The sequence below is a fragment of the Phyllobates terribilis genome, unplaced genomic scaffold (assembly GCF_046119375.1).
Source record: "Phyllobates terribilis strain yellow unplaced genomic scaffold, ASM4611937v1 Scaffold_5__5_contigs__length_657084704, whole genome shotgun sequence".
In the NCBI taxonomy this organism is placed as follows: Eukaryota; Metazoa; Chordata; class Amphibia; order Anura; family Dendrobatidae; genus Phyllobates; species Phyllobates terribilis.
This window is the reverse complement of record NW_027362765.1, coordinates 118,269,201-118,295,486: the sequence shown is the minus strand read 5'-3', so window position 1 is coordinate 118,295,486 and position 26,286 is coordinate 118,269,201. Positions and strand designations below refer to the sequence as shown.

The window sequence follows — 26,286 nt, the reverse complement described above, 5'->3', positions numbered from 1 at the left end:
CTATGTGGGGCCATTATACTGTATAGAGGACTATGTGGGGCCCATTATACTGTATGGAGGACTATGTGGGGCCCATTATTCTGTATGGAGGACTATGTGCGGCCTATTATACTGAATGGAGGACTATGTGGGGTCATTATACTGTATGGAGGACTATGTGGGGCCCATTATTCTGTATTAAGGACTATGTGGGGCCATTATTCTGTATGAAGGACTATGTGGGGCCCATTATTCTGTATGGAGGACTATGTGGGGCCATTATACTGTATGGAGGACTATGTGGGGGCCATTATACTGTATGGAGGACTATGTGGGGCCATTATTCTATATTGAAGACTATGTGGGGCCATTATTCTGTATGAAGGACTATGTGGGGCCATTATACTGTATAGAGGACTATGTGGGGCCTTTATTCTGTATGGAGGATTATGAGGGGCCCATTATTCTGTATGGAGGACTATGTGGGGCCCATTATTCTGTATGGAGGACTATGTGGGGCCTTTATTCTGTATGGAGGACTGAGTGGGGCCTTTATTCTGTATGGAGGACTATGTGGGGCCCATTATTCTGTATGGAGGACTAAGTGGGGCCATTATTCTGTATTGAGGACTATGTGGGGCCTTTATTCTGTATGGAGGACTATGTTGGGCCCATTATTCTATATGGAGGACTATGTGGGGCCATTATTCTGTATGGAGGACTATGTGGGGCCCATTATTCTGTATGGAGGACTATGTGGGGCCATTAGTCTGTATTGAGGACTATGTGGGGCCATTATTCTGTATTGAGGACTATGTGGGGCCATTATTCTGTATGGAGGACTATGTGGGGCCCATTATACTGTATGGAGGACTATGTGGGGCCATTATACTGTATGGAGGACTATGTGGAGCTCATTATACTGTATGGAGTAATATGTGGGGCCTATTATACTGTATGGAGGACTATGTGAGGCCATTATTCTGTATTGAGGACTATGTGTGGCCATTATTCTGTATTGAGGGCTATGTGGGGCCATTATTCTGCATGAAGGACTATGTGCGGCCATTATTCTGTATGGAGGACTGTGTGGGGCTCATTATACTGCATGAAGGACTATGTGGGGCTCAATATACTGTATGGAGGACTGTGGGGTGCATTATACTGTATGGAGGACTATGTGGGGCCCATTATACTGTATGGAGGACTTTGTGGGGCCTATTATACTGTATGGTGGACTATGTGAGGCCATTATTCTGTATTGAGGACTATGTGGGGTCATTATTCTGTATTGAGGACTATGTGAGGCCCATTATACTGTATGCAGGACTATGTCGGGCCATTATTCTGTATGAAGGACTATGTGGGGCCATTATTCTGTATGGAGGACTATGTTGGGTCCATTATTCTGTATCGAGGACTATGTGGGACCCATTATACTTTATACTGGTTGGGCTACGACTTTGTCCAAATTTTTAATTTTGGCCCTCTGTGTGTTTGAGTTTGACATCCCTGGTCTAACAGAACATTAATCAGTTAAATAAATTGAAAATAAAACATTACAGAGGAAAAAATGCAAAAGAAGGAAGGTACTACTACTGTAAAAAAAATGTAATAAAACTACCATAATCAGACATTTCTGTGAATTTAGTCATAAATCTTTTGAATGAAAATGGATAATTCTGGAAGAGGCGATGAACCCGGACCCTGTACAACTGCAAGGATATTTATTACATTGAGAAGTATATTGGATATACACTAAATACAGGTTGCCCTGGGGATTACATGAGAATTGCAATGTTAGTGTTTTCTTATAAAAATCTGCATTCTGATTATGTGGATATTCCGCACCTGATATGATTACACAACTAATGTGACGCTTTATAATATGTCATGAGAATAATATGTGAATCTGTGAAGAATATTCTACTAATCTAAAGAAGGTGATTTCACCGTCACCGTATAGAATATGGATTTATAATGCTGTTTCAGGACCGGTGATGGCTGTCACATGACGTTAACGTTTTGAAGGAAGATATGATGGTCTCGTGCGAGCTTGAGAAACAGGGTGGACCCTCGAAATGACGCTCAAGTATGAGCGATTAGATCTGCCGCGGCGTCTCTGCCTGGAAAGAAATGTCCCCTTGTCTGCACCGTGCTATTCTCGGAGTTCATACACTGTGATGTTTATCCTTGATGTAAGTTCTGTTATCGGAAAACGAAAATGGATGTTTCTATGCACTGATGGATATAAGGGAATACTGAAACAATGTTGCCGTTGTCACTATTGGCATTATTACGGCATTATAATATTAAGGCCTCATTCAGACATCCGTTTGTTCACGGATACAACATGCACCCATTATAGTCCATAGTGCTCTTCACATATCCGTTTTTTTCCGGCAGCACAGATGACAAGTCTGTGAAAAACTTGTTCAGCACACTGATGACACCGCTATCAATATTTCACGTACATGTTTAAACACGGGTGTGTGAATAAGGCCTAAGACAAGGAAACTTTTAAAGTCATTTCTTTTATTGAAGCACAGATGACCCCATGTTACAGTGAATCCCAGGTGCCTCCATATTAGTGTGAATCACAGTTACACGGCATATTAGGCTAGGGTCACACCGCGGTATATTCTCTCATCTGAGAGAAGGTGCCGATTATACTAATCACACTCTGGAATCCCATTCTATTGGATAAAGAGAAGAAGGGAAAAAAACCTCTCAATTTTCTCTGTCAGTGTGAGAAATCGGATCGCACTCAGGTGCCATCCGAGTGCAGTCCGATGGTTTCTACGCACTCATTGACTAGTGTAGTGCGATCTGATAATTGGATCCAACTTGGGCATGCAGTGATTTTTTTCCCTGATCGGCTCGGTCCAAGGAAGAAAAAAAAAATCAACATGTGCACAGCCTCATAGACTAACATTGGTCAGGGGGTGATCTCATGTTATGACAGATCGCACTCAGACCGATAATACGGCCGTCTGCACGAGCCCTAAGTGTGAATCACAGATGCCCCCATATTAGTGTGAATCAGACATGCCCCATATTAGTGTGAATCAGACATGCCCCCATATTAGTGTGAATCACAGATGCCCCCACATTAGTGTAAATCACAGGTACCCCCACATTAGGGTAAACCAAAGGTGCCCCCATATTAGGGTAAATCAAAGGTGCCCCCATATTATGGTAAATCACAGATGCCCCCATATTAGTGTGAATCACAGATGCCCCCACATTAGTGTGAATAAGAGATGCCCCCACATTAGTGTGAATAACAGATGCCCCCACATTAGTGTGAATCACAGATGCCCCCATATTAGGGTAAATCAAAGGTGCCCCCACATTAGGGTAAATCAAAGGTGCCCCCACATTAGTGTGAATCACAGATGCCCCCATATTAGTGTGAATCACAGATGCCCCCATATTAGGGTAAATCACAGATGCCCCCATATTAGTGTGAATCACAGATGCCCCCATATTAGTGTGAATCACAGATGCACCCATATTAGTGTGAATCACAGATGCCCCCATATTAGTGTGAATCACAGATGCCCCCATATTAGTGTGAATCACAGATGCCCCCATATTAGTGTGAATCACAGATGCCCCTATATTAGTGTGAATCACAGATGCACCCATATTAGTGTGAATCACAGATGCACCCATATTAGTGTGAATCACAGATGCCCCTATATTAGTGTGAATCACAGATGCCCCCATATTAGGGTAAATCACAGATGCCCCCATATTAGTGTGAATCACAGATGCCCCCATATTAGTGTGAATCACAGATGCCCCCATATTAGTGTGAATCACAGATGCCCCCACATTAGGGTAAATCACAGATGCCCCCATATTAGTGTGAATCACAGATGCCCCCATGTTAGTGTGAATCACAGATGCACCCATATTAGTGTGAATCACAGATACCCCCACATTAGTGTGAATCACAGATGCACCCATATTAGTGTGAATCACAGATGCCCCCATATTAGTGTGAATCACAGATGCCCCCACATTAGTGTGAATCACAGATGCCCCCATATTAGTGTGAATCACAGATGCCCCCATATTAGTGTGAATCACAGATGCCCCCACATTAGTGTGAATCACAGATGCCCCCATATTAGTGTGAATCACAGATGCACCCATATTAGTGTGAATCACAGATACCCCCACATTAGTGTGAATCACAGATGCACCCATATTAGTGTGAATCACAGATGCCCCCATATTAGTGTGAATCACAGATGCCCCCACATTAGTGTGAATCACAGATGCCCCCATATTAGTGTGAATCACAGATGCACCCACATTAGTGTGAATCACAGATGCCCCCATATTAGTGTGAATCACAGATGCCCCCATATTAGTGTGAATCACAGATGCCCCCATATTAGTGTGAATCACAGATGCCCCCATATTAGTGTGAATCACAGATGCCCCCATATTAGTGTGAATCACAGATGCCCCCATATTAGGGTAAATCACAGATGCCCCTATATTAGTGTGAATCACAGATGCCCCCATATTAGGGTAAATCACAGATGCCCCCATATTAGTGTGAATCACAGATGCCCCCATATTAGTGTGAATCACAGATGCCCCCATATTAGTGTGAATCACAGATGCCCCTATATTAATGTGAATCACAGATGCCCCCATATTAGGGTAAATCACAGATGCCCCCATATTAGTGTTTTCCAGCCATCGAGATTGAGGCGGGGGGCGCACGGACTGGTGTTTGAGCTGAAGTCTTTACTGATAAGAGTTACATGGGGTCAGTGACAGGCGTGATGGAAGTCATGTGACGCCGGGGTCACAGGTCAGGAGGGCGATGGATGGCTTCCAGCATGTAAATACCAGGCGACGTCAGTACACAGTGCGGAGCCTCAGCCATTTCTATAACACATTTAAGGAGCATTTCCAGAGGACTCCGGTTCCCATGGTAATAAACTACGGTAGTCAAGGGACTGGTCACTTCCGTCTACGTCACCAGGGACACGTGGATCCAAGATGGCGGCCGTTGCGGTAAGTGCTGGAGTCGGTGTCTCCGTCGGGTTCGGGGTTCAGGGGGAAAGGAGAGATGAACAGACGGGGAGCAGGGGGCTGCAGAGGCGATACCGCGGCCGGCGGAGAGGAATGGAGGGGAAAGCGGAACCGGAAATAAAGCTGAGGGGCCTGGTGTCCCGGAAGTGGGGAACTCCTGACCCCCTCATCTTATATAATGGCATTATCTGGGTGTATACCACCACAGCACTGCATGAGCGAGACCATCACCCACATTATGGTATAGGAGAGCCCCCCCCCCATCCACTCAATATCATTATATAAGCGAGACCCCCACCCACAATATTGTATAAGAGAGAACCCCCCCCCCCATCCATACTATTGTATAGGAGAAACCCCGTCTCCCCATATTATATAGAAGAGAACCCCCATCCCTACTATTATATAGGAGAGATGTCCCGCCAAAACATTGTGACATAGGAGAGACCCCCTTCTCTCCCCATATTATTGTATAAGAAAGACCCCCCCCTAATATTGTGTAGCAGAGACCCTCACGCCCCATATTATTGTATAGGAAACACCTCCCCCATACCATACTATTGTATCTGAGACCTCCCCTATAATATTGTATAGGAGCTTTTTACCCCCCCCCCCCTTCACGTTATTGTATAGGAGAGGGCCCCCTCCCCCACTCATGATTGTATAGGAGAGGGCCCCCTCCCCTCCCCCACTCATATGATTGTATAGGAGAGGGCCCCCTCCCCCACTCATATGATTGTATAGGAGAGGGCCCCCTTACCCTCCCCCACTCATATGATTGTATAGGAGAGGGCCCCCTTACCCTCCCCCACTCATATGATTGTATAGGAGAGGGCCCCCTTACCCTCCCCCACTCATATGATTGTATAGGAGAGGGCCCCCTTACCCTCCCCCACTCATATGATTGTATAGGAGAGGGCCCCCTTACCCTCCCCCACTCATATGATTGTATAGGAGAGGGCCCCCTTACCTCCCCCACTCATATGATTGTATAGGAGAGGGCCCCCTTACCCTCCCCCACTCATATGATTGTATAGGAGAGGGCCCCCTTACCCTCCCCCACTCATATGATTGTATAGGAGAGGGCCCCCTTACCCTCCCCCACTCATATGATTGTATAGGAGAGGGCCCCCTTACCCTCCCCCACTCATATGATTGTATAGGAGAGGGCCCCCTTACCCTCCCCCACTCATATGATTGTATAGGAGAGGGCCCCCTTACCCTCCCCCACTCATATGATTGTATAGGAGAGGGCCCCCTTACCCTCCCCCACTCATATGATTGTATAGGAGAGGGCCCCCTTACCCTCCCCCACTCATATGATTGTATAGGAGAGGGCCCCCTTACCCTCCCCCACTCATATGATTGTATAGGAGAGGGCCCCCTTACCCTCCCCCACTCATATGATTGTATAGGAGAGGGCCCCCTTACCCTCCCCCACTCATATGATTGTATAGGAGAGGGCCCCCTTACCCTCCCCCACTCATATGATTGTATAGGAGAGGGCCCCCCTTACCCTCCCCCACTCATATGATTGTATAGGAGAGGGCCCCCCTTACCCTCCCCCACTCATATGATTGTATAGGAGAGGGCCCCCCTTACCCTCCCCCACTCATATGATTGTATAGGAGAGGGCCCCCCTTACCCTCCCCCACTCATATGATTGTATAGGAGAGGGCCCCCCTTACCCTCCCCCACTCATATGATTGTATAGGAGAGGGCCCCCCTTACCCTCCCCCACTCATATGATTGTATAGGAGAGGGCCCCCCTTACCCTCCCCCACTCATATGATTGTATAGGAGAGGGCCCCCCTTACCCTCCCCCACTCATATGATTGTATAGGAGAGGGCCCCCCTTACCCTCCCCCACTCATATGATTGTATAGGAGAGGGCCCCCCTTACCCTCCCCCACTCATATGATTGTATAGGAGAGGGCCCCCCTTACCCTCCCCCACTCATATGATTGTATAGGAGAGGGCCCCCCTTACCCTCCCCCACTCATATGATTGTATAGGAGAGGGCCCCCCTTACCCTCCCCCACTCATATGATTGTATAGGAGAGGGCCCCCCTTACCCTCCCCCACTCATATGATTGTATAGGAGAGGGCCCCCCTTACCCTCCCCCACTCATATGATTGTATAGGAGAGGGCCCCCCTTACCCTCCCCCACTCATATGATTGTATAGGAGAGGGCCCCCCTTACCCTCCCCCACTCATATGATTGTATAGGAGAGGGCCCCCCTTACCCTCCCCCACTCATATGATTGTATAGGAGAGGGCCCCCCTTACCCTCCCCCACTCATATGATTGTATAGGAGAGGGCCCCCCTTACCCTCCCCCACTCATATGATTGTATAGGAGAGGGCCCCCCTTACCCTCCCCCACTCATATGATTGTATAGGAGAGGGCCCCCCTTACCCTCCCCCACTCATATGATTGTATAGGAGAGGGCCCCCCTTACCCTCCCCCACTCATATGATTGTATAGGAGAGGGCCCCCCTTACCCTCCCCCACTCATATGATTGTATAGGAGAGGGCCCCCCTTACCCTCCCCCACTCATATGATTGTATAGGAGAGGGCCCCCCTTACCCTCCCCCACTCATATGATTGTATAGGAGAGGGCCCCCCTTACCCTCCCCCACTCATATGATTGTATAGGAGAGGGCCCCCCTTACCCTCCCCCACTCATATGATTGTATAGGAGAGGGCCCCCCTTACCCTCCCCCACTCATATGATTGTATAGGAGAGGGCCCCCCTTACCCTCCCCCACTCATATGATTGTATAGGAGAGGGCCCCCCTTACCCTCCCCCACTCATATGATTGTATAGGAGAGGGCCCCCTTACCCTCCCCCACTCATATGATTGTATAGGAGAGGGCCCCCTTACCCTCCCCCACTCATATGATTGTATAGGAGAGGGCCCCCTTACCCTCCCCCACTCATATGATTGTATAGGAGAGGGCCCCCTTACCCTCCCCCACTCATATGATTGTATAGGAGAGGGCCCCCTTACCCTCCCCCACTCATATGATTGTATAGGAGAGGGCCCCCTTACCCTCCCCCACTCATATGATTGTATAGGAGAGGGCCCCCTTACCCTCCCCTACTCATATGATTGTATAGGAGAGGGCCCCCTTACCCTCCCCCACTCATATGATTGTATAGGAGAGGGCCCCCTCCCCTCCCCCACTCATATGATTGTATAGGAGAGGGCCCCCTCCCCTCCCCCACTCATATGATTGTATAGGATAGACCTGGGCTGTGGAGTGGGTGTCCATTTTGGAGGAGTCTGAGTTGGTCGGTATAAAATGGACCGACTCTGACTCCTAAAATATATAATAAATTGGGTACAGTAGTTTAATGCAGTTTGTGGGGAATATTTTTTTCATAAGAATTTGGGAAAGTTATGAAATGTCCTATAAATGTCTGTCCTATTCCTGATCTAAGGGTCTAGACTTTTAGCTGAGATGAATCTGTGCTACAGTAAATTTATCACTTAAACATGAGCCATGTATGAGGGAGTCGGGAGTGGAAGGTTTGGCTTACCGACTCCACAGCCATGGGAGAGACCCCCCTGCACCCATATGATTGTATAGGAGAGACCCCCCCACCCATCCATAATGATTACATTGCAGAGACAATTAGTGATAGCTCAGCCCCCTATTTATTAGCGAGACCCCTTCCCACATATAATATCTCATAGGAGCCATCCCTGGTTAAGGTACCCTTTGCATCCCCCATACCCATTATATAGGAGAGACCCTTTTGTATTAGTGGCAGCACCCGACCTGTTTAACCTTTTATCTACAGGTATCAGCATCCCCATGAATTGCCACAATCTGCAGGTGGATTTGGGGTGACCTGTTGATGCCCCCCATACATCAATCTGTCATCTATCACTGTGATGCTTTACTTGCAGCACAGTTCCTACTGTAGTCACAGACCAGTTTCGGGGTCCAAGCAGCAGGACCCACCTAGATCAGTTTAGATTCTAAATCCCCTAGGTTTAGCCCTCCTGAATCTGGACAAGCCCTTTAAGTGGACTGAACACAGGGTTGCGGTGGTCTCAGCACTGGTGATATGTTATCTAAAGTTGTGATCATGGGGGCAGGGAGGGTTCAACTTTTTCAGTTACTCATTGGTCTTTCTTCAGCTTCAAGTGGCTGATAACAGGGAGTAGAAGACTACAATCACTTGATTATCGCATGGAGATTAGTGTTGTTTTGCATTTAGATGATCGGATTCCTAAATCTTGTTTAATGGCTGGGTGCAGACTGCAAACACCGTTCTCAGGATCTGTAGTGGTCCCAATGGTCGGATCCCCAGCAATCATTAAGTTATCCCATATGCCATCATATCGGCAGGGAATAACTTACATTATATGAACTGAAGTATTGTGCCCCCTCCACATTACACCTACAGGAGGACATCCCACTCTGCATTAATATGGAATTGGTCCCTTTGCCGCTATTGCCTCTTCCTCTCTTCTGGGAAGGATTGCTACAATATTTTGGAGGTTTCCATGGGAATTTTTGCCCCTTCTTCCAGAAGAGCATTTGTGAGGTCAGACCCTGATGTTGGAGCAGAAGCTGGGCTCATAGTCTGTGTACTAGATCATCACAAAGGTGTTGGATGGGGCTGAGGTTGTGGCTTTGTGCGGCTGGTCATGTTCTTCTACAACAAACTCCTCTAACATGTCTTTATGGACCTCGCTTAGCGCACTGGGCACAGTCATGCGGAACAGAAAAAGGCTTTCCCCTAACTGTTCCCACAAAGTTATAAGCTAGAATTGTCAAAAATGGCTTGTTCTGAAGGATTAACATTTCCCTTCACTGGAATTAAGGAACTGAGGTCAACCCCCAAGAAAATTGCACCATAACATTATCCCTCCGCCACCAAACTATAGCTGGCACAATGCAGTCAGGCAGGTAACGTTCTCCTGGTATTCACCAAATCCAGACTCCACCAGATGCCAGAGAGAGAAGTGAGATCCATCACTGCACAGGACACGTCTCCACAGTTCCGGAGGCCAATGGTGGTGACTTCTTTGCCCAGGAGATGTGGTATGACCAGACCATGTTCCTGCACGGTCAGACACAGCCATTACACAGTACACAGCAGGGGCACATTTATAAGATTATCTCAGCACAGGAACATTTTATTTAAACACATCCACTTGTTCAAGTTATTATTTTTCCAAGATCTATTGATTGAAATGAACTTTTCTTCGTGGATAAACCCCATTAAGTTAATTTTCTCCCGGTAACTGCACTTTATTTCCTCCTGGGAGCCGTCAACTTTAGTCATAGAAGCAACTGCAGTCACTGCTTCCTATACTGTGAGCGGCGGCTGTAAGACACCCCAGTAGTGTGAATGACCGCCATCTCTGAAGTGCGTCTGTGCAGAGCGAGCTGTCATGGTATCAGGGCCACCGCTCTCTATGTACTGAGCCCTGACTGTAGTCCCTCTGTTTCTGCACCTATGATTAAAAACCGGCAGCTCCCAGGAGGAAAGTTTATTTTCTCCCGGTAGCTACACTATCAGTAAGGCGACTGGACAGCATTGTAATGCCATTTACCTGCAGATTAACTCTATATCTGTAGGTAAATTGCATTTTCCTGAATTCACAGATTTCCTATAATGATATTTTGACTTTAAAACATTTGTCTGCAAGCGTTAAGCGTTATATGGTGGTATTCTTGTACATTGAATTATAGTAGTTATATTCTTGTACATAGGGGGCAGTATTATAGTATTTATATTCTTGTACATAGGGGGCAGTATTATAGTAGTTATATTCTTGTACATAAGAGGCAGTATTATAGTAGTTATATTCTTGTATATAGGAGGCAGTATTATAGTAGTTATATTCTTGTACATAGAATTATAGTAGTTATATTCTTGTACATAGCGGGCGGTATTATAGTAGTTATATTCTTGTACATAGCGGGCGGTATTATAGTAGTTATATTCTTGTACATAGCGGGCGGTATTATAGTAGTTATATTCTTGTACATAGCGGGTGGTATAATAGTAGTTATATTCTTGTACATAGCGGGTGGTATAATAGTAGTTATATCCTTGTACATAGCGGGTGGTATTATAGTAGCTATATTCTTGTACATAGCGGGCGGTATTATAGTAGTTATATTCTTGTACATAGCGGGCGGTATTATAGTAGTTATATTCTTGTACATAGCGTGCAGTATTATAGTAGTTATATTCTTGTACATAGCGGGTGGTATAATAGTAGTTATATTCTTGTACATAGCGGGTGGTATAATAGTTATATCCTTGTACATAGCGGGTGGTATTATAGTAGTTATACTCTTGTACATAGCGGGCAGTATTATAGTAGTTATACTCTTGTACATAGCGGGCAGTATTGTAGTAGTTTTATTCTAGGGGGTGATTACGTTACTGGATCAGTGTTTTCTGCTCAGTTCTGTAGTTCATCTGGTATTCCAGTTACCAGCAGAAGAGACATTATGAAGGTGTCGCCATCTATCTCTCTCCTGATTTATGGCGGATAAGTTGTGTTAAACATTGGGGAGTGGTGGAATATAAATGCAGATTCTCGGCATAGCTGTAAAATGTCAGGGTAGGGTTGGGAGCCCGGGGAACTATAGTCATTTTCAGTCAAATAGTTTTAATGAGACACTTAGACTTCTGCGTTAAGATGTTGTTAGGATGCAGATAAGATTAGGGCATTGGTCTTTAGTGATTTGTGAGTTTTCTGTCCCTTCCTAGCTCTCACGCCTTTTGTGGGCTGCTCCAGGATAGTGGTTATATTAAGGATTTCATTACCTTTCCTTGCACTTGAGGTCCTGCCACTAACATTGTGTAATCAGACCTTCGTCCTCCTATAATCCGCCTTCCCAGCAGTGATCCTTGTCCTTGTGCATTTACCTTGCTTTAATCTGGACTTATCTTTATAGACTGCATTACAATTATATAATTACAATTTTCAGTCAAATTCTATTTTACCCTCTTGTCTTCTCGAGAACTGTGATGTCAATAGTGAATTGTACTATGGATGTGAAGGCAATGCTGGACTAGTCCTGGATTTGTGGTGTAAGCAGCTGATGGGCTCCTGAGTCCATATATTGGACTATATGTATGCTTCATGTCCCTATGGTTGTATTTTGCAGGTGAGGTGTGCGTGGCTGCTACTCGGCATCTCCCTCCTTCGTGAAACCTCTGCGTTTTACGTTCCAGGCGTGGCGCCAATGAATTTTCGACAAAATGACCCTGTAGATATAAAGGTAAGTTGATTTCTGGTGATGAGTGACGGTAAGACACTGGATCCTCATGGGTGATACGTGTGGTTTCTCCTGTATACAGGCGGTGAAGCTGACCAGCTCCCGGACACAGCTGCCTTATGAATATTACTCTCTGCCATTCTGCCGACCAACAACGGTCACCTACAAAGCAGAAAATCTGGGTAAGGGTCACAATGGCTGACAGTGGGTTATATGGTACAATGACTGGCTGTTTAAGCGTGGTTACTTCATGGGGTCTTCTGCATGTATATCTTGCTAAAAGTAATAGCGTTATGGAAATCACAGAATGGATAGACATGTTGCTTATCTGCAAATGATGACAAAAATGGAAAAAATGTCAAAACATCTCGATGTATGGAGTATGAGCACCCAGTGCAGAAGTCCCCGCACTTACAGCCTCGGCTGCTGTCAATGAGATTATTAATGATTGTTGGAGGAATGTTCTGCCGCACTGAATGCACTTGGGCTAATCATCAAGATCCTCTGCTGGCAGCTCCATGTGCAGTTTGACCGATGTTTTTGATGAGTGAGAAGTCTGGAGACCCTGCAGGCCATGGTAGCCTGTTTAGGCCACACAAGCTGCTCACAGTAGCACGAGGAACATGTGGCCTTATGTTGTTGTGTTGAAAAATGTCTGTACAATTAGTTTCACCACCAAATCAATGTAATGTCGAACTGTTACTGCACCTGGAATGAAGAATAGGGGGGCCCGGCTACCGTACACTAAACTACCCCACACCATAATCGTGGGAGTAGGACCAGTTTGATTTTCTTTCATGAAGGACTTTTCATGGTGTTGCTCACATGGTCTTCAGATGGAAACTGGAGACTGGAACGGCGGTCTATCCTCTTCAGCTATGAGTCCCTCAATTATTGCTAGAGCTCGGTCAGGAGACCATGTGGGCAACGCCATGATGAAGCCTTCATGAGGGAACGTCACTCCAGTCCTTATTTTTTTTAGGAGCTGAAATGTTAAGGTTTCTGCCGCTGAGACCCCTGTGATCTGCCTTTCTTGGCAGGTGGTAAATTGCTTGTCACCCAATTACATCATGATACGTTTATGTGATATTCTCTACAGTGAGAGACTCCTTTTACTGCAACTGTGACTGATAATGGAGCAACCCTGTTAGGTAGCCAGCCCTATTTGTCTCCATTTACAGTTAGGTCCTGAAATATTTGGACAGTGACCGTATCTTTTGTGATTTCAGCTTTGCATGCAACTGGGAGGCAATTGGAGTGTAGACTTTCAGGCTTAATTATAGGAGTTGAACAAAAATATCCTGTGAAAAGTTTAGGAATTACAACCATTTTTCTCCAAAGCCTACTTATTCTGGGGCTGAAAAGTAATTGGACAAATTAACTTTACCATAAATAAAATGTTCATTGTTAATACTTTGTAGAGAATCCTTTGCAGGCAATGACTGCCTGAAGTCTAGTAGTCATGAACGGCACCAGACTCTGGGTTTCCTCCTTTGTGATGCTTTGCTGGTCTTTACTGCAGCTGACTTCAGTTGTTGCTTGTTTGTGGGTCTTTCTGCCTTAAGTTTTGTCTTCAGCATGTGACATGCTGCTCGATGGGGTTGAGATCTGGTGATTGATTGACTCGGCCATTGCAGAATATTCTACTTCTTTGCCTTAAACTCCTATGCTGCTTTCGCAGTATGTTTTGGGTCCTAGTCCATCTGTCCTGTGGAGCATTAACCTTGCTGCATTTGGTGAATCTGAGCAGAATGCATCAGCCTGTAACTTCACAAATCATCCGGCTGCTTGTGTCTTCAGTCACATAATCATTAAACACTAGTGACCTAGCGCCATTGAAAGCCATGTATGCCCGTGCCATCACCCTGCCTCCACCGTGTTTTACAGGGAATGTGGTGTGCTTTGGATCATGAGCTGTTCCAAGCCTCCCCTATACTTTCCCCTTCCCATCACTCTGATGCAGATTGATCTTGGTTTCATCTGACCAGTTAATGCTTTTCCAGAACTCGGCTGGCTTAGTCATTTTGCCTAAAAAAATATCTAATCTGGCCTTTTCTATTTTTAAGGCTGATTAATTGTTTGCAACCTGTGGTGAACCCTCTGTATTTGCTCTCATGAAGTCTTCTCCTTATGGTAGACTTAAGATGATGAAACACAGACTTCCTGGAGCGTGATCTTCACTTGGGTGGATGTTGTAAAGGGGTTTTTCTCCCCTGGAAAGGATTCTGCGATCATCCGCCATGTTGTCTTCTGCTGAAGTCAACACCTTTTGGAGTTCCCAAGCTCACTAGTAAACTTTTTTTTTTTTTTCTGAATGTACCAAACTGTTGATTTGGCCACTTAAAACATTTCTACTATCTTTCTGATGGATTTCATTTTTTACAGCCTAACGATCTGTTCCATTGACAGCTCCTTTGACCGCATGTTGTTGGTTCGCAGCAACAGCTTCCAAATGCAAATGCCACACCTGGAATCGACTCCAGATCATGGAAGAGCTTTTGAGATAATTGTCCAATTGCCTTTAGTCGCTTTAAAAAGAAGACGCAATTCCTAAACCTTTGCTCCAATTAGGATGTGAATACCCTCAAATTAAATCTGAGCGTCTGCACCTCAAGCCCATATTGATTATATAACTGTATCTTCGCTAAAATGTCAAAACTTGTCACTGTCCAAATTCACTGTCCAAATATTTCTGGGCCTAACTGTATAAACTCCATATGGTCTACTTTAAATATTTGCATATTTGGATGAAGCCAGGGTCCATGTAAAGTTATAGTCGGGGTTTGTGACATTTAAGTGTGCAGCCTTTCCAGCTGTCTCCTTGTGCAGACTACATGAGACAATGTTGTTTTTTCTCCTTGACCAGGTGAAGTCTTGCGAGGCGATCGAATCGTTAACACTCCTTTTAAGGTGTTAATGAATAATAACAAGAAATGTGAGATTTTATGCAACACTCCCAACAGCCCCCTGGTGCTTAAAGCTGATGACAGCAAACTGATAGCAGAACGGATACAGGAGGATTACTATGTGCACTTGTAAGTTTCTTATCCATCTGACTCCTTTTAAATCATGAAGCTTAAAGCCTGTGAACAGCTATTGCATATTTTTAGCAATATTATGTGAAAAAATATATATTTTGGTTCTGCATCTTGCATATAGTACAGGACATTGATAGCTGCTGAATACTGTTCACTGTCGGTCCTGATAGTGTGGTCCCCTGACTGCTCAGTATCCAGCTCCTTCTGTCTTCTTCTGGACTTAAATCTTAGCTCCATTTTTTTTTTTTATTTTAGTATGATCAAAATGAAGCTTAGAGTTGAGGAAGGGCAAAAGATGAAGCTGTAAAGGGAGCCAACTATTGGGTTTTAGACTGAGCAGCATCAAGCAGCTTGCAATGTAAAAATGTTACTAAAACAGAGAAATGTTGTTTTTTTTTTCTTAATATTTGAAATACAGTAATAAAAGGTGTAAAGGTGTCCATAGCCTTTTTAATGCTGCTCTATTATCACTTATCCTGATTGAGTTGAAATCTGCCAGGTACCCCTGGATGCTGCTTGGTTGGTTAAGACATATTCAATGGAGATCTGATGGCATAAATCAGTTGCCAATCTGGAAGTGCCTGTATTGGAGAAGACATTTTAGGGGTTATAAACTGATATTCTGTGTAACACCCTCTTCTGCCCCTTTTTATGTATGGAGGGTTTGATATTAATATAACATTTTTGTATACCTGGATACAGAATAGCAGACAATTTGCCAGTGGCCACCAGGCTGGACGTCCATCTTGGTCATGATGATGACGATAAGAGGAAGGATCGAGATATTCAGTTTGAGCATGGCTACAGACTAGGGTTCACCGACAACAGCAAGGTGACTTTATATTTTATTAACTTTTTGGTCTACAGCTCCTGTGCCGAGCTATGTGTTTTATGGCTACAGGTTACAACTTAACCTTGCATGGTGAGATCCTGCAGTCCTTTTATTAATAATGTCCGGACAGTGGAATAGTAGGAAGATTGTAGTCTGTAAAGATACACTGTTCACACAGGAACTCTGGCCATCAGACAGTAGGAGATTTTTAATCAAAGCTATTTGCATATCTGTTCTATAATATCACCCATTCTTCTTTCAGTTTTATATCCACAATCACCTGTCGTTCTATTTGTACTTCCATCGGGAAGAAGTGGAAGAAAACCAAGAGCCCACATTTAGGGTTGTGAGGTTCGAGGTCATTCCTCAAAGCATCAAAATGGATGGTAAGGATAGTGTGATGGCTATTCTATAACAAATACGACCGATGGCTGTCGTGCCGTAGGTGTGTGGGATGCAGAGTGTGCAGGTGCAAATTGTCCCTGGTGCCTCAGGGATTCTCAAGATCCCCCTTCCACATAGGACTGTGGTGTTATAAATGGGACATGCATACTAGAGCTCCTTGTTCCTGATATTACCGTTTAATTCCTTGTACGTTGCAGATTTGAAGGCCACTCCGGATGGAAGCTGCACTGTCCCCGAAGGCTCCAATTCTGCACCCCAGGAGATCGAGCCCTCCAAGGAGAGTAAACTGCGGTTTACATACTCTGTGCACTGGGAGGTGGGAGGATTTTCTTACTGATCTTGTGGGTTGTATGTTGAAGAACTTGTTGCATTAAGAAGTTTCTATCTTCTTCTTCCAGGAGAGTGATATCAAGTGGGCTTCTCGCTGGGACACGTACCTGACCATGAGCGACGTGCAGATTCACTGGTTCTCCATTATCAACTCTGTGGTGGTCGTCTTCTTCCTGTCAGGTGGGCTCCTTTTACTATAGTTTTCTTATTCTTTAGTGGTTCTCACCTTCTGCTCTAGTCATGTCTGAAGCTGCGTATGTAGTTCTGTGTAAGCTTTTAAGCTTGTTGGATTCATCTCTCCTCTTGCCTATGAACGCTACAGGAACTGTAGTATGTCAGCTGAATTATGACTGCAGCTCTGGATGTGACTGGAATATAGGACCAGTGATCCGACAAATCACAATTATGAGTAGATTATGATAAGATGTTAACTATTGGATGGAACTTTGTACTCAGTCCTTCTCTTTTTCTGGCCCCAGGTATTCTGAGCATGATCATCATCCGCACCCTGAGGAAGGATATTGCAAACTACAACAAGGAGGATGATATTGTGAGTTCCATTCTCTGACACCGTCAGTAATTAAACCTGGCGACCTCATTGTCCTCTGACGCATCTTTTTGCTTCTTCTCACAGGAAGACACGATGGAGGAGTCCGGCTGGAAGCTGGTGCATGGTGACGTCTTCAGGCCTCCCCAGTATCCCATGATCCTTAGTTCCTTGCTAGGATCTGGGATCCAGCTCTTCTGCATGGTCCTGATTGTGATCTGTGAGTGTGTAGTGATGGTGGGGGTTATGATGAGGACGCAGACTGAAGAACACAGTCATTTCTACCACCGTGGGCTTTTTTGTCTCCTTTAGTTGTGGCCATGCTGGGAATGTTGTCTCCGTCAAGCCGGGGTGCCCTGATGACCACCGCCTGCTTCCTTTTCATGTTCATGGGGTATGACTATCCTATAACTTTTAGCCACTGATATGCATACAACATGGCTGTCCTTTCTTGTATTAGGGATCGATCTACTTTTACCATGTCTAATCCCATTGACATAATTTTTTTGATCTTTCCAGAGTCTTCGGAGGATTCTTTGCTGGCCGTCTATACCGTACTCTGAAGGGCCATAGGTGGCGCAAAGGAGCTTTTTGTGTAAGTATGTCTCGTCTATGCATTTTTTTTCTCCCTGTTGGTATTATACACTAGTCACATTTAATGCTGCATTCAGTTTCCAAACAGGTTACATCTCACAGGACCAAGCTGCTGTTCTGCAGTCTGATTTAAGTAGAATAGTGAATGCAGCTCTGGAGGGTATAGGAGTAGATGATGATACAGGATTGGTGCAAGCTAAATACAGCATTTTGGTGCTTAGTCTGATCTGTACTTCTTTCCCTGCAGACGGCAACTCTGTACCCAGGAGTGGTGTTTAGCATCTGCTTCGTGCTGAACTGCTTCATCTGGGGCAAGCATTCCTCTGGCGCGGTGAGTCTTGTATACCTGGTCATGGCTCCTCATAATTGTCCTTTGTGAGTACTATAACCCCTGTCTGTGTTCTGCAGGTCCCCTTCCCCACCATGCTTGCTTTGCTTTGTATGTGGTTTGGCATCTCTCTCCCTCTCGTCTACCTTGGATATTACTTTGGTTTCCGTAAGCAGCCATACGACAACCCTGTCCGGACCAACCAAATTCCCCGGCAGATTCCAGAGCAGCGCTGGTACATGAAGAGGTTTGTGGGGTAAGTGTTTCTTTACAGTCTGAATCGGACACCAGCTCTATGCAATATAACTTGCAGCTACCGATCAGGGCATTTAGGATCCACAATGCTGTTTCCTCTGTTTAACTGCTTCCGGACCACCCATAACATTTCCTCCTCTATACACAGCGGTCATGTGATCAGTGTATAGGTGGAGAGCAGGAGCTAATGGGTCATAGGAGTTCCAGGATTTCCCTTGTAACTGAGGCTAATACATCAGCCCCAGTTACGAGGGAAATACTTTTATTTTTAGCTTATTTCAATCTTTAAATTCCCCTCAAAGGTCTTTTATGACCTTATGGGGATAACAGTGTGGAAAAAAAAAAAAAAAAAAAATCGCCAGTGTCAATTAAAATTGCTTTTACAAGCTCTACCCTTATAAACAAAAAAAAGTTTTGATATATAAAAAGTTTTTGTTACAGAATGGGGAACAATTTTTTTTTTTTTTTATATGTTTAATGGTCCTGTGGTCATAAAAAAATAAAATAAACTTGATAAACAGACACTTATATCAATTATTCTTCCACCGATAACAGAAAAGAAGAATATGGCAATGACCTAAAAATGAAGCCCCATGTATCAAAAAAAAAAAAGAAGACGCAAAACAAGAAATTTTATAGTTCTTTAGGTGCCCTGCCTGGGTGGGTCGGTGTGGCAGGCGCCCTCCGTGGGTGGGTCGGTGCGGCAGGTGGCCTACATTGGTGGCTCAATTTGTTCCTGGCTGGTGTCTTTACCCCATCATATTAATGTCTTTTCCCAGAATCCTGATGGCTGGAATATTACCGTTTGGAGCCATGTTCATTGAGCTGTTCTTCATCTTCAGTGTAAGTTTTCTTAGTTTTGTATGCGTGAAACATTAACGAAAGACAATCCTTATTAATGACTTATGATCATGAGGTGATTGAGATCTGGATAAAAATCTCTCATGGGACTGATTCAAGATCCTACATAAATGATGACTTCGGTTATCTGAGCCATTTTACTTGGCGAAACTGTTTTTCCTCCTCGAAGGGTGTGTATATTTCTGTAAGTAATTTTTACTACATTTTATAGTAGTGCATTCAAAATAAACAAAAAAAATTGTTCCTACTTTACAAACGGCCATAAAACATGTTATCGTTGTGTATACAGCACCTCTGCTAATATTAAGTACCTATTTCATAGTGAAGAAATGCTTCCTCCTCCTTACATCTCTATCTTTGTCATAGGCCATCTGGGAGAATCAGTTCTACTACTTGTTTGGCTTCCTGTTCCTGGTGTTCATCATCCTCGTGGTGTCCTGCTCCCAGATCAGCATCGTCATGGTCTATTTTCAGCTCTGTGCGGAGGTAAGCAGCCATTTTCCTGCATGTTTCTGTTCAGGAGGCGCTGTATTCATCTGTATGCAATGAGCTCCCCCTAGTGGTGGCTGCAAGGAGTGAGAATTTTATCATTTAACTGCAGGATGTGTTGTCAAATAAAATTGAGTGCTGACCCCAATAAAGAGATATTACAAAATGATTCAGCATTGAGTAGTGTACACAATGATAATTATGACAGTGATTTTATATGAGCCTCTGTTCAACAGGATTACCGCTGGTGGTGGAGGACGTTTTTGGTGTCTGGAGGGTCTGCTTTCTATGTACTGATTTACGCCGTCTTCTATTTCGTGAATAAGGTAAATTTGTGTCCTGCCATTGATCACTTTGCTGTTATTAAGCTGGAATCTGATCTTCACCCTTATCTGTCTCACAGTTGGATATCGTAGAGTTCATCCCTTCTCTCCTGTATTTCGGTTACACTACCCTCATGGTCCTCTCCTTCTGGCTCCTCACTGGGACCATCGGTTTCTACGCCGCCTACATGTTCATTCGGAAAATCTACGCAGCGGTGAAAATAGACTGACTCCGTGCTCCCCCACAGCATTTCCTGCACAAGGCAGAGCCGGACTCCTCCGCCAAGACGCCTCCATCAGATGACAGTAACCACCATCATCTTCATGATCCAGAATGTATTGTTTGGTACTGTGTCCCTGGATGGGCCGAGGCATCGTATCCTAAAACTGTATTTTAACCCTTTTGGTATTCCTTTTTTTCCAGTGCGGGTTTTTACTTTTTAGCCGGATCATTCCCATCTTTACCATTCTGTCCGCTCCTTTCTTTTTTTAAATTATTATTCCTGCGTGTTATTGATCAGTGGGGACGAGGTGCGGGAGACGGGCACACTTTGACTTCTTGGTGGCTGGGCGCTCATGAAGGTGAGGAACTGGAAAAACTGGACTGTCCTATTGGCACAGCGAGGCTTCTGTGGTTCACCTGGTCACACGATGAGCTGGTGGGTGCCGTCCAGCGATGCCAACCAGTAATGATCGCCAACTGGGGGGAGTCACCTTTGCCAAGGCCTGTGAATACAAAATGAAGCATGCTTTCTGTGGGGGAGGAGTCGGCCAGATCCTATATCTTTTGGGTTTGGTTGGGAGATTCTGTGTTGATTTTCTTTATGGCACCGATCAGGTCAAAGGCTCAAGAATGAACTCGTTACAGAGAAAAGTTTAAGTCCTCACATGGTTCATGCCGCGGACAATGGGGGTGTTTTCTCACTTTATTTTTTTCTTACGAAAGAATCAGCCTGGATGTATTCAGCACATGAGACGGACTTAAAGGGGGGTGATTTAAGTAAAGCATTATCATGTAATGAAAAGTTCTGCGTCTTCCTGATATACTTTGCTTGATTTCCTTACTTTTCCCAAGATCCCCGATTGCTGTCGGCAGATGGAAACATGAGGGAGCAAATACTTCTCACAGCTGAATGTTTTACAATGTATCTAGAAAGGGGCTTCTCAAGCAGCATGGCGTCTCCTAGTGGTTGGAGAGGATTAGCTGCCTAATGCTTTTTCTGGCTGCAAGAATCTCTAGTTTTGCAACATAAATGATTAACTTTCTATTTTAAGTGTTCAGGACAAAAAAGAAAAGGAAATTGAGTGGTAATTCATAGTTTCATAACCTTGTGCTCCGAAAGGTGAGGCCCAGGCACCATCTTGGTCCGTGTGGTGAGGCCCAGGCACCATCTTGGTCCGTGTGGTGAGGCCCAGGCACCATCTTGGTCCGTGTGGTGAGGCCCAGGCACCATCTTGGTCCGTGTGGTGAGGCCCAGGCACCATCTTGGTCCGTGTGGTGAGGCCCAGGCACCATCTTGGTCCGTGTGGTGAGGCCCAGGCACCATCTTGGTCCGTGTGGTGAGGCCCAGGCACCATCTTGGTCCGTGTGGTGAGGCCCAGGCACCATCTTGGTCCGTCTGAGTCCTCAGTAGAAAAGGGTTGAGAAGACCCGAGGTTGGATCAAGGCGTGAGCACAAATTTGCCGCTAGCCCTGATGGTTTGCTACAGTGTATCAGTACAGGTAAGAAGTGTCAGGAGACCAGAACTTTTGGCTTACAGGCTGGTTACAGTCGTAAGTAACTCAAAGCTGCTAGAAATATTGGACTATGCTCATATGTTGCAATTTCATCACTTTGTGATGTTTTTGTTTTCTTGTTGCATTCACACGTGGCTTTTTTTTTTTTTTTTTTTTGAGTTAACGGGAAAATTGTAACACTTTTGTCATTTTGAAAATCCATTGTTTAAAAAAAATTGTGACAGCCGTGTGTGTACACAGCCTTTAAGGCAGATTAGGTTTTCAACATTCAGATGTAAACCATTAATTTAACTACTTCCTGACAGCAAGTGGAGCTATTGAAAATGATGAGGGAATTGTAATGCAAAGTGTATTAGAAAGTTGCAGAACTTTTCATTATACAATGATTAAAGGGGTTGTGCTGCGCCTCTCGTTTCCCCAGTGGACGTTGAGCAGCGCCTCTCGTTTCCACTGTGGACATGGTGACCCGTATGACAGCCGGCAGGTTTTCTGCATGTGTCCTATTAGAACAGGATATGTGCGTGGCATCTTGCCTTGCCAGCCAACGAGAATCCTCTCTCCACTACTTCTAGAATTGCTGCTCAAACCCTTTATAAAGCAGGAATACCTCTTTCAAAGTGAACCATCCCCGACACACAGGAGGTAGACATGTTGGATTTCCACATCTTTCCTGCAAAAAAAAAAAAAAAAAAAGGATTATGGCTTTATTAATCTGTATGAATTGTAATTGCAACAGTGTGAAGTATTTAATGGGAGACTTATCCGAAATCTATTGTCTTTCCTTTTGGAATAGTCATGGACTCCCTCCCCCTATTAATCTTTAGGGAAAGAGTTGGTGGCATTTCTGGCCCACAGATCTCTTCCTCTTGTATCTTTTGGCGCCTCAGACAATGTGTTACTCATCTGTTTCCAAGGGGGTGGATCGTCTGGAGTTGATTCCCCCCGATTCCATATACCCTATGTACAGTCGTACTGTGATCTGTTCATAGCAGACGTCACTTACATATCTGAGATGCGATGACTTTGTGGCGCCACTGCCTCCTCTCTGTTTGGGTGATGAGTTCACTTTAAATTATTTTTCAATTTTTAATGAATATTCTCTTGAAATTGCCGATTTGTCTTTATTTTTTACTGTTGTCCATCTTTGTGTCCTTTTTGTAAATAAATGCCCCTTCAGGTGTTTCATGCTGGTGGGCTGATCTCTTCTAACGAAAGAAAACCTCACACAATGGGCACTGCAGGACTGCAATGATGTAGAGCTGTCCCTTGTAGTCTTGCCATAGAGAAGGGGAAATCCATTGTGTTCTCCTCTGACCTGGGAGGTGATGCAAGTCTGAGATGACCCCCCTCATCCTGGAAATTCATTACTCTTGAACCATCTTGATTATTACTGATGCTTTAAAGAGGATATTTTGCCAAATTATTCCTGTTCAACTGGACATCTGATGTAATAAGAGACTACAGAGCAGAATAAAGTTTTTTTTGTTTTTTTTTAAATTTATTTAAATTTCACCTCTGCTGTGGAGATGTTAGTAATCAAAGTATTTAGCTCCTAATTAGTTATTTTTTAAGTTCAAGTGGGTGTTCTCAGATAGTCTTCACTGAGGGTGTGTACTTCTTCTCCCTGTATGATGCTGACCAATCATAAGTGGACATCAACACACAACAGGCAAAAAACACGCCCCCACCATAGCTTAGAGCAGGTTTCTTCATGTGTGAGATGTAATAACACTTTTCTGCTGTGTTCAAGCAACTTGTAATCGCTGTGCAAAGAGATCAGAACTGTCAATGTCTCACACAGGAGCAGTCTGTTTTGGGCTCCTGTGTGGGATGAGACCCTGCTCTGATAGCGCTGCAGATCGAATACAACTTGAGCCCTGCAGAGATGATTGTGATTGCTTTGCCATAGACTTATCAATAATGTGAGGAGGGGCAGTACAGCAGAGCTGCTAGAAGGGTTTGTAATGTGGCACAGGTAAATTCAGCTGTGTCGCCCTATTCCCCACAGGGACCTTATCTGAAAGGTGTCATAATAATTCAGGTGGTTAGACCAGGAGATCAGAGCTGGATTATAATATAGCACACATGGAGAAACCTGCTCTAAGCTATGGTGGGTGTGTGTTCTTTTTCTCCTGTGTTGCTGCCTATGATTGGTCAGCATGATACAGGGAGAAGTACACACCCCCAGTGAAAACTATCTTGATAACTCGAAGTCCAAGGGGGTGTTAAGTCAATAGGTGCCAAATATTTTCATAGCTAATATCTCCCCAAGGTTAAGGAGTAATTTAAAGAGGAAAAAAAAAAGTTTATTCCCTCTGCAGCCACTATTACATTGTGTCCAGTTCAACTTTTTTTTTTTTTTGCTGAAAGGTCCTCCTTTATAGGGGTTATCCAGAATAAAAAAAAAAACCACATGGCAGCTTTCCTCCAAAAAAAAAAAAAAAAAAAAAAAGCATCACACATGTCCATATGCCATCACACAGCTCAGCCTTATTCACATCAGTGGATCTGAGCACCACACACCGACCCATGGTCAGGAGGCATGGTTTCTGGAAGACAGCAGGCAAGTGTTTCTACATGTTTGCCAAATTATCTTGAAGCTCCAATGTAAATGCAAGATACAGCAAAGAGCGATTGTCTGGTTTTTAGTTCAGTCAAAAGCCAGTGTAAGATAAAGGCCTCGATTTATCAGCGTTTGCACTAGAAAAGTGGGGCAAAACATTGAAAGTTGCAAAATCTTTGCACAAATTGAGCAAAAATGTTGAGAGTTTAGTTTTCACACCAGTTGCAGGCAGAGCTGCCAAACATCCGCCTGTCAAATTATTGGACAGTAGCTGTGTTATGTCACAAATGTTACTCCTGTCCTTGACTAGAGTACCATTTCTGGCATAACACGGGTATGTGCTGAATTCATTAAGTGACATGTACATATTATTCTTGCATGTCCATCATTAAGACTACAGTACGAAATACCAGTCTTAATGAATCGGGGCCAAAGTGTCTAATGTGTAGCAAGATGCGCCTGGTTTTATGCTGGATTACACAATTAAAAAAAAAAAACACAACTTGTCACTGTGGCATAATCTTGGTGTTGTTCCTGGTGGTCTGTAGAGTGGCTAGTGATCGTCACACCAGTCTTCTGTTTCCACACACTATATATACCTCAATGACGCGGTGTTGACTTTTTTTTTGGCAGCCATCGTAACACAGATAAATGACTCCAGGCATCGTGTCCTCTAGTAAATGTTTATTTAGCAAACTTCACTCTTTAAACCCCAAAAAATAGAACATTAATTTTTCCCCCCTCCCCATATTACAAAACAACTTGAATGATTTTCCGCTAATCAACCAAAAACTATTTATATCAAAGTGCTACAATGTCAGTGATTGGTCCGCAGTGCGAGGACGATGCTACCGGAGCCCGCCCTGTTATATAAAATATACCCTTCCTCCCCCCTGGGGTGACGCAGGTCGGTATATTCTACATACAGGAGAACATGGAGGGGCACTTCCTGAAGTCTACAGCTACATAATGCAAAGAAAATAAAGTTTTACAGCTGAAGTTTTTCCTTTTCTATTGCAAATATTTGAGGTTCCTGTTGTAGTGTCGGCGGCACAGTCAGACCGGTTCGCTGGATGCTATGCTCCACGTAGGCACAATAGAGTAATACACATGAGTGAAGAAACAGGAGTAGAAGATTGCTCCACTTAAAGGGGAATACAACCTTGGCTTATTATCTGCCATATCAGATGGCAAGACCAGAAATTGGGGGCAGCCCTGTGGGGAAAAAAGGGGTGCATAGTAAGGTGGCTGAGCGCCATAAACATTCATCTTGGGTTCAGCCAGTCTTCTGAAGGGCTGTTCCTTTAACATTGGATTGTGAATGAAGCTGCGACAGGAACTAATATGGGTTTGCCGCAAGTGAAATGCCCCTTTAATTTATTTGTACCAGGTGTTATATTTAAATGTGTGTGTATATATATATATTTTTTTTTTACTAATGTGAATCTGTTTTGATCACTTATTTTATGTCCAACTTTAGCATGTTTCTCATATATATATATATATATATATATATATATATATATACACACAGTGGTCCAAAAGTAGGTGGACAGAAAGTGTAATAAGGTTATGAAGGGGGAGATTTATCAAACATGGTGTAAAGTGAAACTGGCTCAGTTGCCCTTAGTAACCAATCAGATTCCACTTTTCATTCCTCACAGACTCTTTGGAAAAT

The 26,286-nt window shown here is 44.3% G+C and overlaps 1 protein-coding gene across 1 annotated transcript; it reads left to right on the top strand.

The window, feature by feature from the left end:
* The first annotated feature begins 4,874 nt into the window (after positions 1 to 4,874).
* TM9SF4 (transmembrane 9 superfamily member 4) lies at positions 4,875 to 23,228 on the top strand. Its single transcript, XM_073682798.1, has 18 exons — positions 4,875 to 5,022; positions 12,195 to 12,308; positions 12,388 to 12,487; positions 15,172 to 15,340; positions 16,046 to 16,175; positions 16,438 to 16,561; positions 16,778 to 16,896; positions 16,979 to 17,090; positions 17,390 to 17,460; positions 17,545 to 17,677; positions 17,770 to 17,851; positions 17,977 to 18,052; positions 18,299 to 18,382; positions 18,460 to 18,635; positions 19,414 to 19,477; positions 19,862 to 19,981; positions 20,221 to 20,310; positions 20,388 to 23,228. Exons 1-18 carry the CDS (start codon positions 5,008 to 5,010, stop codon positions 20,535 to 20,537), a joined length of 1,929 nt encoding a protein of 642 aa, XP_073538899.1. The 5' UTR covers positions 4,875 to 5,007; the 3' UTR covers positions 20,538 to 23,228.
* The last annotated feature ends 3,058 nt before the right edge of the window (positions 23,229 to 26,286 follow it).